Here is a 12,556-nt window from a genome sequence, read left to right as displayed (position 1 = left end):
AAAAAATTAAATTCAAAAAGAACAAAAAAAACCAGCCTTATCTGGTTTGGCTCAATGGATAGCACACTGGCCTGCGAACTGATGGGTCCGAGGTTTGATTCCGGTGAAGAGCACATGCCGGGTAAGGGGCATGCAGGAGGCAGCTGATCAGTAATTTTCTCTTATCATTGATGTTTTTCTCTCTCTCTTCCTTCCTTTCTGAAATCAATACAAATATATTTAAAACAAACAATGACAGCGGTGATTAGTGACTGGCACTGGAAAGAGTAGACAAACCTTGCTATGCACTGTGAAGTGTGAAACGCACGTACGGTATTGCTGTCATCACCGTGACAGGGACAGCCGGGTAACTGCGTTATGCAGCTGGATTGTTTGGCCCAGAGCTTCCCACGGCCAACCCCACGGCAGGGCGCCGCCCTCCGCACCAGGTGAGTGCAGCCCCGCGAGCATTACCCTGAGTCAGTGCTCCGTCCCTCCTACCTTTTCAGCCTCGTCCCATAACTCGAGCTCGCCTAAGAAGTTCTCGGGCCGTGTTGAGAGATTTAGTTGAAAGGAGAAGCCGAACGTGGAGTAAACAGACTGCAAGAACTGCAGGCACCCCCGGATTTCCTCTGCAATCCAACTGGCCAGAGTGAGAAGCCACTCTTTATTTATTCATGAATTGCCGGAGTCCATTCATTATCTTTGCTGGCTGGGTTTGGACGGAGACCCCCCAGAGAAGGCTGGTGACCTTTTGGAAGTTAGAACTGTGAACTACCCAGTAGGTTTGAGTGGTGATGGTTGAAGCATCTCCACCTTAGTTCACTCAATTAGATCTTTGTTGATTGTTGTTAATCGGATGCTCCTGGAGATCTGTTGATGGGTTAATCGGGTATTCTGCCTATTCCTGAAGATTGTTTGCGGATGTGTGTCATTAAAACCTCTTTACCCTAAGGGCTACTCCAGATGAATAAAAGCTTGGAGAGACCTGAGCGAAGCGGGAGGAGGAAGTCTTTCCAGAGGAGGAAGTCTTTCCGGACTTGCCCGCCTGGTCCCCCGGTATCGCAAAATTATCTTGTGTCTTTTTCATTTGTTGTGCGGCTCCTCTTTCAGATACCGAACCCTTCTCCACGCGGGTTGTGGAAGGAATCACTCAGCGTCTGGCACCCGAACGTGGAGGGAGTGTTACTCAGCAATTACTGATCTGAGACCCCAGTTTGAGAATCACAGACTGTTAGGCTGAAGGAGACCTCAGAGATGAGACTGCACTTTGTAGTTTACAGTGACTCTGAGAGACTGAGAGATGCTGTGAGACGAGGAGCCCAGGCAGCACGGAGTTGGCGCCGCCCGGGCCCGCCCGGCACTGCTCACCTGCTCCACGGTGCAGAAAATGTGGGCGTCGTCCTGCTGGAAGCGTCGAACCCGGGTCAGGCCACTCAAGGTTCCCGACAGCTCGTTTCTATGAAGAACCCCAAAGTCGGCAAATCGAATGGGCATTTCCCTCCAGGACCGCGGGCGGTGGGCAAACATGAGACTAGAAGAGAGGCGGTAACACACAGCTTCTACTCAGTGGGGAGATGGTTGAGTCATGAGCAAAACAGTAACAAGTTATGATTAAGCCTCAAGACGGGTCCATTTTTATTCTGGTTCTTAGATCACGAGCTTTAAAGAAACTTCTTCTCCTGAGTTACCGCACCTTGGATTTGCATCGCTTTGGCGCCCTAGGAGCCTGTCTACCATCTCTCCCAGAATGCATCTCTCCCAGAATGCAGCCTCCTATGCCCATTCACCCAGGGAATTCCCACTCACCGTTGACCACTCATTTCAAAGGCCACTTTTTTTTCTTTTAAAGAATAGTTTATTGTGGCCCGCATGGCTCAGGGGTTGAGCATCAACCTAGGAACCAGGAGGTCACAGTTCGATTCCCAGTCAGGGCACATGCCTGGGTTGCGGGCTCCATCCCTAGTGTGGGGCGTGCAGGAGGCAGCCCATCCATGATCCTCTCTTATCATTGATGTTTCTCTCTCTCTCCCCCTCTCCCTTCCTCTCTGAAATCAATAAAAAAAAAATTTAAAAAATAGTTTGCTGATTTTTAGAGAGCTGGGGAGAGGGAGAGAGAGAGAAAGATCGATGGGAGAGCAAAATACCCATTGGCTGCCTCATGCACGCCCCCTACTGGGGATTGAACCCGCAATCCGGGCATGTGCCCTGACTGGGAATGGAACCGGCGACCTCTCGGTGCACAGACAACACCCAACCCACTGAGCCACACTGACCGGGCCTACTTGACAGTTAATACTCACCAGTGCCCTGGGCAGTTCATGGGTTTAAGGGCAAAAGTGTCCTTGTCCACACGGAAGGAGAACATGTTCTGGCTGTAGTGCTGCCAGTGGCCCGAGGCCTCCCAGAGTTTACTGTTGAGCACGTTGGGAGACAGCACTTCCGTGAAGTCCCGGCGGTGATACTCCTCCTGCGAGGAAAGGCATGGAGAGGTCAAGGCCACGCGGAGCCCGACTGAGAGCACGCCGTGTGGACGGGATCACCTCGTGTGACGTGTGATGAGCGTGCCCGCAGTGGGGGGGTGGTCCCTTCGCATCGTGGGAGGTGAACGCACTCTGTTTTTCATGTGAAGTATGTCTACCACGACAGTACGTGATGCTTTGATGCTTTGTGACTTAGGAGCTGGAATACTTCACAGAGAGCATTTATAAAAGCATCGATCTCCAAGGCCAGTGAGCAGGGAGAGGAGGAAAGCTACGTTCTTCAGGGTCAGGAAGGCGGGTCAGGGTCAGGGTTGCCTCTGCCGGCTGGGAGAGCTGCAACCACACGGGAGGATCCGAAGCAGGCCCGCGTCAGCTGACAGAGGCTTCTAGGACCCGCAGTTATTATTATTGGGATTTTTAAAAAAGTGATTTTTACAGAGAGAGGAAGGGAAAGGGAGAGAGGGACAGGAACATCGATAGAGGGAAACGTCAATCGGCCGCCTCCTGCACGCCCTACACTGGGGATGGAGCCTGCAGCCCGGGCCTGTGCCCTGACTGGGAACTGAACCGCGACATCCTAGTTCATAGGTTGACGCTCAACCACTGAGCCACACCGGCCGGGCTGCAGGACCCACGTTTAAGGCAGTGGTTCTGTCGCCTATCGGAAACACCCTTGCCATTCTGGTACCCAGTGCCACGTCCACGGCTTTCTCTCTCGGGAAGCTTTTAGAGTACTTTCTTTCTCTCTCAAGGTCTAGAATCTCTCAGCAGTGTGCACGGTGGCCAAGGACAGGATGCTTCCACACACAAAACCCCGACACCAGACCTGCCCCTTGCCCACGGGGGGCCCCCGATGCTACGGACCCACAGGCAGAGACCGCCTGGCTCTCTGGCCAGGATGGCGGGCCGCGATTCCTGGGGACACTGATACACAGTAGAGTGAGGAATGCGTCTGGGGTGCAGGGAGGAGCCTCAAGTGCTTCCATATCCAACAACGGCCAGTGGAGAGCCCCAGCGACCCAGTAAAGACAGGCTCGCGAAGAACCCGGTCCTTTGGGGAGAAGATGGAGGTCACCCACAGTCATGGGTGGAGTGTATCCTGCCCCCCAAGAAGCTAGGTGGGAGCTCGGGATGCGACCTTATTTGAAAACATCTTTATTGAGGGGGTCAAGTTCAGAGGAGGTCATTGGAGTGGGTCTTAATCCAATGGGACTGGTGTCCTCATAAAAAGAGGAGGTTTGGAGAGAGAGAGAGGAGTGGGGAGAGAGAGAGAATCATGTAGAGGAAGATGACGTGAAGACACGCAGGGAGAATGCCAAGGGAAGGCAGGAGACTGGAGTGAGGCACTGACACGCCAAGGAAGCCCAGCAGTGACTGACACCCCGCCCCCGGCTGGGAAAGGGCAGGGAGGACGGGTTCCCCGCGGGTCTCAGAGGGAGCACGGCTCTGCCAACGCCTGGATTTCCCGATTCCCGCCTCCAGAACAGCAGAGGACACCTTCCTGCTTTAGGCCACTCGTTGTGTGTGTGTGTGTGCGTGTGTTAAAATATCTTTTTCTTGATTTGAGAGGAAGGGAGGAGGAGAGAGAGAAAGAAACATCAAAGATGAGAGAGAATCATGGATTGGCTGCCTCCTGCATGCCCCACACTGGGGATGGAGCCCACAACCAGGGCATGTGCCCTGACTGGGAATCGAACCGTGACCTCTCGGTTCATAGGTCGATGCTCAGTCACTGAGCTATGCTGGCCGGGCAGATTTTGCAGCTTTGTGTGTGTGCTGCATGCACAGGCCACTTCCTTCCGCCAAGGGTACCTGGGCGTTCATGGCACCCACCTCAGCTGCGTCTGCCCCACAGGCCCATCCCAAGACGCGGGCGCAGGCCTCCCCCGGCACCCTTACCTGGGCACGAGAGGCCTGGGGCTGTGTGTCTAAAGGGCTGCGCACCCTGCACCTCACACAGGGAGACCTGGGGCCGCCCCCAGCCAGGTCGGTGTCGCATCTACGAGAGACAAGAGATCCGGTAAGGCCGCCCCGGAGGCCCCGCCCCGTCTCCGCGCTCCTCCCGCGGCCTGGAGAGGTCCAGGTGCAGGGGCCGGGATGCTTTCCCACACAGACGGGGGCGCATTGGGATCGGCAGTCATGAGGGTCCTCGCCCCCCGCTGGCGCCTCTGATCACAGCCAGTGATTCCTCAGGCCTCGCCTCCCTGCCCTCTGGTCGCCTCCTCCGGCTTCACGGGGCCAGCCCCTAGGAAAGACGGCAGCCCAGGTGAGCGAGTCCAGCGCGGGCAGCGTCCGGGGGGCAGCGCGAGAGGAGGGGACAAAACGAGACCAGTGCCTCAGGCAGAACCACCAGCACAGGCCACGTGCTCTGTCTCCGGGAAGAAGTTCTTCTTTTTTTAAAAAAAATATTTTTACTGATTTCAGAGAAGAAGGGAGAGGGAGAGAAATATCAATGATGAGAGAGACTCATGGATCGGCCACCTCTTGAACGTCCCACACTGGGGATGGTGCCTGCACCCCAGGCACGTGCCCTGACCGGGAATCGAACCCTGATCTCCTGGTTCATAGGTCGACGCTCAACCCGAGCCACGCCGGGCGGGCTCATCAGGAAGTTCTTGAAGAAAGTTCTTCCCCCAATGAGAGGGCTAAGCAAGGAGGAGGAAGACGCGACAGCAGGAGTAAAGAGCATGAGCACAGGATGGCGATGAGGGGAGCAGCCAGGATGACGGCAAGAAGACGTCTGAAGACCTCGCTCGGGAGCGAGAAGACCCAAGTGGGAAACAGAATCACCGAGAGACGCCCCAGGTCATCAGCATGTGCCGCCGGACTTCCCGGTGCTGGCAGGGAGCGGAGGGTGAACTAGTGACGGGCACTGAGGGAGCGGAGTCAGGGAACTTGTAGCTGGTTAGTGACGATAAAGACAGAACGCAGGAATGGGAACGCCACCCCAGAGTCCACGTGGTCGCCTGCAGCAGCAGCCCCAGCACACGGTCCCGTGACAGACTCTCACCACGCGTGTACTACAGCCGAGTATCTCACAGACTCTTTCCTCTGTGCTCGGGAGCTGCCCGGTCACACCGGACGATGAAGGGGCCCCGTGACCCCCGGGCCGCAGTGAGAAGCAGTGCTCCTGGCTGAGCATCCTGTGCCAGCACAACCCCCTGCTCTCTCCCAGGAGGAGGCCCTCCCTGCTCTGACGCTCACCTCCGCGCTGCACCTGCCCTAGAAGCTCACAGGCACAGCGGAGGCATTGGACAAAACCCGAGGGTGCATCTATTTAGGAAAATGCAAATCATCTCCACGTTTTCATTAGGAGGCACAATCGGTATCAGGCTCCAACTCCTCCCTGTGACTGAAATAAAGTCAATGGGGAGGCCTGGCCACGTGACCACGAGAGGACACGGTAAGAGGCAAGATGGGGCTGACGAGGGAGGGAGCGTCCACTTACGCGGATGAAATCCATCAGGGTGTTATAGATGAAGGCTCCCCGGGGAAGGAAGAAGCAGCTGCCCGGACTCAGGTCGTGGAAGAAGAAAAGCTCTTGGTCCTGAAATGAAACCATAACTGGATGTCAAATGCCACAGTGGGTGCTTAATGTTCACTCCACACGTGACACGCCAGACATGAAACGTGCACGGTCCTCATTTCCATTCTCTGACCATTGTACCCAACGTCCCTCAACACTCCCACCTCACCGTCCTGCATAGCACGTGGGAAACGACCCTTTGTACTGATTGTCTCACTAAGCTTTGAACAGTAGCTTTTCCTTCGCCTTCTGTTACTGCTACTTTCTTACGTGGCCTCTTGGAGGATGGGTGTCATGGGAAGAAAACACAGCAAAAAGATCGGAAATATTCACCGCCGGCCCGGCCCGTGTGGCTCAGTGGTTGAGCATGGACCAATGAACTGGGTTCGATTCCCGGTCAGGCCACATGCCCGGGTTGTGGGCTCGATCCCCAGTAGGGAGCGTGCAGGAGGCAGCCGATCCATGATTCTCTCTCATCACTGATGTTTCTCTCTCTCTCTCTGAAATCAATAAAATATATTTTTTAAAAGCTATTTAAGAACACAGGAGGAGAAAGGTTAGGACGGAACCGCGAGTCGACAAAGGCACGCGCCATTGCAGGGGTGACGAGGATGCAGGCCCACCTTCCCGATTCGCCTGTGGTCTCGGCCCTTGGCCTCCTCCTGGGCCTTCTCCCAGGCTCTCATCATCTTGCTCTCGGGGAAGGATATCCCGTAGATCCGCTGCAGCGCTTCCATGGCGGGGCTGCCCTCCCAGTAGGTGGAGGAATTCTAAGCATCCAACAACGTTCGGGTGAGCGTAGCTAACATTCGGTTATAAATAAAATCTGTCTGGCGTATGCACAGCTTTCCAATATCGCATCAACACAGCTTACATGATGGTGACCTTTTCTAGCGCTGGAAAGACTCTGAAGTTGGTTCTAACTAAACCTTCCCAGTCCAAATCCATCAGTACATCACGTAAAGAGCCCAGCCGGGGTGGCTCAGTGGTTGAGCATCAACCCATGAACAGGAGGTCACGGTTCAATTCCTGGTCAGGGCACATGCCCGGGTTGCGGGCTCAATCCCCAATGGGGGGCGTGCAGGAGGCAGCCGATGGATGATTTTCCATCATCGATGTTTCTGTCTCCTCTCCCTCTCCCTTTCTCTCTGTCTAAAAACCAATTAAAAAAAAACACATAGCCCTAGGCTGGTTTGGCTCAGTGGACAGAGTGCTGGCCTGTGGACTGAAGGGTCCCGGGTTCAATTCCGGTCAGGGGCACATGCCTGGGCTGTGGGCTCAATCCTCAGTACAGGGCGTGCAGGGGGTAGCCAATCAATGATTCTTTCTCATCATGGATGTTTCTCTCCCTCTCTCTCCCTCTCCCTCTCTCTCTCTCTCTCTCTCTCTCTCTCTCTCTCTCTCTCTCTCTCTCTGAAATCACTAAATATATATACCTCTCTGAAATCAATAAAAATGTATGTATATAAAAAAATTAAAAAAGACATATAAAGAAAAAGAAAACCAGGATGTACCACAACATCATAACCAGTTAACTGCCACGATGTTTTGAATTTAATTAAAAAAGGTCCGCCGCTTGCGCCGATAGACGCTTATGGAGTACACACGGTAAAATATCATACGAACAAGAAAAATGCATTGCAACACAGTAAGGCTAAATGAAAACTATAAAAGCTACATCTAATGTCCTAATAACATAAATTCTAAAAAAAATTATACTGTTTTTATAGAAGCCCATGTAAAAACCAAATAATGAAGGGTTTAAAAAAATAGCATGATGTTCAGATTATAAAACATGACTGAAATTCCTAATTATCTAGTTTATCTTCAGTCTGCCCTATTCACAGCAATAAACCCTCACCTTGAAAATTTTTATGGTTTTGATTTTCCCGGTGTGTCTCACATGGGGGCCTTTACAGAGGTCGATGAGGGGGCCGCACCTGTAACGAGACATTTCAGACAGGGCCAGAGCCACCCTGAGAGACAAAGCAAAAGCAGTGACTGCCTTCGTGATAACATTTCCGAGTCCCTAACTAAAGTGACACGTCGACGCGCACATTTACAAGTAGACACCGCCCCAGGCCAACTGCTTCTCCTGCTGATCCTTCAAGAGAACCACTGAGCCCGAGCTGGTTTGGCTCAGTGAGGAGAGCGTCAGCCTGCAGACTGAAGGGTTCTGGGTTCGATTCCAGTCAAGGGCACATGCCCGGGCTGCGGGCTCAATGCCCAGTGGGGTGCATGCAGGAGGCAGCCGATCCATGATTCTCTCCCATTACTGATGTCTCTATCTCTCTCTCCCTCTCCCCTCCTGACATCAATAAAAATCTATTTTTTTTTAAAAGAGAACCACTGAGCGGGTTTAAGCTTCACGTGCACATTACCTGTAGACCGTGGTGGTTGGAGTGTTCACCTTCTCGTTCAAAATGCGGCACTTAAACTTATTGTACTACAAAGAAAAACAAATTTGTACGTTATTACGTAAAAAGTTTACGTGGAAAAGTATTTTGTTTTTTGCAACAAACACTGGATGGGTGTTTACTGCATTCTAGGTGCCGAGATCCTGGGGCTATACAGCTCTCCTCAGAAACAGCTTCTTGAAATTATCTGGCCCTGGCTGGTTTGGCTCAGAGCATCGGCCTGCAGACTGAAGGGTCCCGGGTTTGATTCCCGATCAGGGCATATGCCCCGTTGCAGGTTCGATCCCCAGTAGGGGGTGTGCTGGAGGCAGCCGATCCATGATTCTCTCTCATCATTGATGTTTCTCTTCCTCTCCCTTCCTCTCTGAAACCAATAAAATACCTATACATATATATATATATATATTTTTTTTTTAAAAAGAAATTACCTTAAACATCTCCAGAAGAACGTCCTTGCTGACTTCCAATCTTTCAAAAGGTTGCTTTTCTTTTATAATCGTCTTACAGATGCTCTCCAGCGCCGGCAGCTCTGTGCTGGACACGGCTCTGCAGGGGGAGCAGGTGAGAATCAACACTTTCCAGTCCTCACCACGTGCCTGTGTGGCCTTGGTCCTGCAGCCTTTGTCACTCACCAACAAGCTTTCTCGGCGGAGGAACTTGGTGGCTTTTTAAAATTTATATGTTTATTGATTTCAGAGAGGAAGGGAGCGGGGAGAAAGAGACATCAATGATGAGAGAGAATCACGGATCGGCTGCCTCCTGCACGCCCCCTACCAGGGCTCGAGCCCACAACCCGGGCATGTGCCCTGACTGGGAATCGAACCCTGACCTCCTGGTTCCTAGGTCCCCACTCAACCACTGGAGCCACACTGGTCAGCCGGGACTTGGTGTTTTGATGCACCAGGACTTCAGAAAATCAGACATTCATCCGAAGGCAGATAACTTTTCCCAGATAGGGAGACGGGCATTAATGGATGGAATGATCTGCCCTCAGTCTCTTCGACGAGGCCTGCAATTTGAAAGCCCCGTTGGGCCTGAACGGCATGGCTCAGTGGTTGAGCGTCAAATTGTGAACCAGGGCACATGCCTGAGTTTCGGGCTCGATCCCCGGTGTGGGGATTGCAGGAGGCAGCTGATCCATGATTCTCTCTCATCATTGATGTTTCTACCTCTTCCTCTCTGAAATCAATAAAAACGTCATTTATAAAAAACGTAGCCACGATAAAACAACGAGCCCAATCCACATGCACTGAGAAGTGAACGTTCAGTGGTGTTACCTGTCTTCGATGAACATGTCGTAATAAAACCCGTCCTCGATGGGTGGACCGTAGCACAGGTGGCCTCCATAGTAGAGCTCCATGGCCTCTCCCAGGACGTGGGCGCTGGAGTGCCAGTACACCTGCGGGCACAGGACACAGGCGCACGCTGTTGGCGATCAAATCACATCATGCCAAGGGAGTTAAGACGTGGTTGGGTGTTAACACCAGGCCTCAGGGAGACATCGGTTTGGAAACAAAACCAATGCTATTGCCAACCAGAAAGCTGTGTCCTTTGATAAAAGGCCCCTTGTTTCTGGTGTGCACATTGATCAACTTCACAAGAACATTTTTACTCTGTCATTTTCTCCGTGAGTTCACCCAGAAGGCAGAAAGTATTTCTGTCCTGTGCAACATCATGCGCTACATTATAAATAGGGTCATCTTTTAAAACAAAAGCTGGTTTTGCTCCGTGGATAGAGCATCAGCCCGTGGACTGAAGGGTCCCAGGTTTGATTCCAGTCAAGGCCACATACCGTGACTGCAGGCTTGATCCCTGACGTTGGTTGGGTGCATGTGCAGGAGGCAACCAATCGATGTGTCTCTCTCTCTGTCTCTCCCCCTCCTTTCCACTCTCTCTAAAAATCAATAGAAAAATATCCTCACGTGAGGATTAACCAGAAAAATAAATAAAGTTAAATTAAAGTGTAAGGGTTTGCTTTATAAAGGACCTTTAGCTTTTTCAAACAGAAACTGCTTTTACAAAGTCATTAATTTATCACTTCGTATTGAAACCAGGAGGTCACGGTTCAATTCCTGGTCAGGGCACATGCCCAGGATTGTGGGTTCCAGCCCCAGTGTGGGGCGTGCAGGAGGCAGCCGATCCATGATTCTCTCTCATCTTTCTCTCCCTCCTTCTTCCTCTCTGAAATCAATAAAAATATATATTTTTAAAAAGTTACTGAATACCTATTAAATTGCGATAGACCCGTTTTAAACCTTAGAGCGCCACAACACCCCTCGTGCCTGACTTCAATAGGTGGTTTTTTTGTTTAATATATATGTATATATTTGTTTAATATATTTTATTGATTTTTTACAGAGAGGAAGGGAGAGGGATAGAGAGTTAGAAACATCGATGAGAGAGAAACATCGATCAGCTGCCTCTTGCACAACCCCTACTAGGGATGTGCCTGCAACCAAGGTACATGCCCTTGACAGGAATCGAACCTGGGACCCTTCAGTCCGCAGGCCGACGCTCTACCCACTGAGCCGAACCGGTCAGGGCTCCATAGGTGCTTTTGTACACGTTGTTTACAAACCACAGTCGAGTTGTTGGCTGTTGACATACTCACAGCCTGCGCCTCCTCATTGTCAAACGTGAGCAGCTCCAGCGCGGAGTCCCCCTCCAGCGGGCGGTCCAGGTCCCATAATTCACCATTGACCTTGGCTATTACGGTGCTTTCGGCCAGCTCTCGACTGGTGAGAGAAAAAATCACCGGGCAGTTAACCCCGTCACGGGCTGTCCTGATTTGTTAAAGCACAAGAATGAAGTCACTCCCAGGGTTTTTTGTTTGTTCCTTTGTTTGCTTGCGTTTTGAAACCCTCATCCGAGGATATTTTCCCATTGAATTTTAGAGAGAGTGGAAGGGAGGTGGAGAGACAGAGAGAGAAACATCAATGGGAGAGAGACACATCGATTGGTTGCCTCCTGCACGTGCCCCAACCAGGGTGGGGGATTGAGCCTGCAGCTAGGTATGTACACTCGCCTGGCAGGACCCTTCAGTCCGAGGGCCAATGCTCTAACCAGTAGCCACACCGGCCAGGGCAAGAACAACACATTTTCAACAAGCTCTGGCCCAACACTTACTACTGAACATCGCCCGGCACGGGTGGCTCAGTGGTTGAGTGTCGACCTATGAACCAGGGGCTCAGGGTTTGATTCCCGGGTGGCAGGCTGGATCCCCAGTGGGGGGCGTGCACGAGGCGGCCGATCGATGATTCTCTCTCATCGATGTTTCTCTCTCTCCCTCTCCCCTCCTCTCTCTGAAATCAATGAAAATGTATTTTTTAAAAAGGGCTCACAATAGCCAAAAAAACACCCCACCTGAAATCTTCTCCAATCTACGGTTTACCTGATGTCAGCAGCCACCTGGTACGGTGTGGTTTTCCACGCCTCCCCTTCCACGGTTTTCCCATCAGCCACCCTCACTGTGATCGCATCGCCTGCGCTCCCCTCGCTCCCACCGGGGGCACGTGACAGCTGATGCTCTTTCTTCAATGTCTCAAACAAGGCCAATCTTTCCTTTATGAAGTCTGGTTGGTTTTTCACCTGAAAACCATTGGCATGCACTCAGGTTAGCGTACACACCCCACTTTTTCCTTTTTAAAAAAAAATTTTTTTTTAAGTTTCAGAAAGAGGAAGGGAGAGGGAGAGAGAGAAACTTCAGGGACGAGAGAGCATCGTGCACCGGCTGCCTCCTGCACGCCCCGAGCACGTCTCAATGACAGGCAGCGTCTTATACTATTTCCAGAGCAACGACTGACCTCGCTGTCAGGCTCCCGTTCCTCCATCGCATTTTGAATGTCCTTTTCTTGGTTTTGGCGAGGAGGAGGCTGGGAGGGAAAGGTAAATGGTAAACATCTCATGCCCGTGACACGGAAGAGCAACACATCTGAGACCCGAAGGAGGAGGGGGACATGCCAGCAAGTGCCCCCCCGCCCCCCATGTCGGGGCCCTTAGCTGGGCTGCCCTGAGCACCCCCTGCAGCCCTCCATGGGCAAGTTGTTTTCTGAGGTTTGGTCCTTCCTGTCTGGGAATTCTCCTATATTCTTGCTAAAAACAGGATATATAGGGTGTCCCAAAAGTCACGCAAGATTTGAATTTTGGCCGAA

The 12,556-nt window shown here is 52.0% G+C and overlaps 1 protein-coding gene across 1 annotated transcript in view; it reads right to left on the bottom strand.

Moving 5' to 3' along the window:
* The window catches only part of TARSL2 (threonyl-tRNA synthetase-like 2), a 16,653-nt gene extending 4,328 nt beyond the window's left edge, over positions 1 to 12,325 (bottom strand). Inside the window, exons 1-13 of the mRNA XM_015569105.1 lie at positions 12,209 to 12,325; positions 11,797 to 11,993; positions 11,017 to 11,140; positions 9,683 to 9,804; positions 8,834 to 8,951; positions 8,370 to 8,434; positions 7,850 to 7,928; positions 6,612 to 6,758; positions 5,911 to 6,009; positions 2,283 to 2,449; positions 1,351 to 1,513; positions 467 to 618; positions 312 to 318 (exon numbers count right to left, since the gene is read on the bottom strand). Coding sequence (XP_015424591.1) covers positions 312 to 318; positions 467 to 618; positions 1,351 to 1,513; positions 2,283 to 2,449; positions 5,911 to 6,009; positions 6,612 to 6,758; positions 7,850 to 7,928; positions 8,370 to 8,434; positions 8,834 to 8,951; positions 9,683 to 9,804; positions 11,017 to 11,140; positions 11,797 to 11,993; positions 12,209 to 12,310 — 1,542 coding nt within the window. The 5' untranslated portion in view covers positions 12,311 to 12,325. The remainder of the gene's footprint in view (positions 1 to 311; positions 319 to 466; positions 619 to 1,350; positions 1,514 to 2,282; positions 2,450 to 5,910; positions 6,010 to 6,611; positions 6,759 to 7,849; positions 7,929 to 8,369; positions 8,435 to 8,833; positions 8,952 to 9,682; positions 9,805 to 11,016; positions 11,141 to 11,796; positions 11,994 to 12,208) is intronic.
* Between the last annotated feature and the right edge of the window lie 231 nt (positions 12,326 to 12,556).

Source organism: Myotis davidii, unplaced genomic scaffold, assembly GCF_000327345.1.
Source record: "Myotis davidii unplaced genomic scaffold, ASM32734v1 scaffold164, whole genome shotgun sequence".
NCBI lineage: Eukaryota > Metazoa > Chordata > Mammalia > Chiroptera > Vespertilionidae > Myotis > Myotis davidii.
Note: the sequence above shows the minus strand (reverse complement) of the source record. Positions and strands in the feature narration are given on the sequence as shown.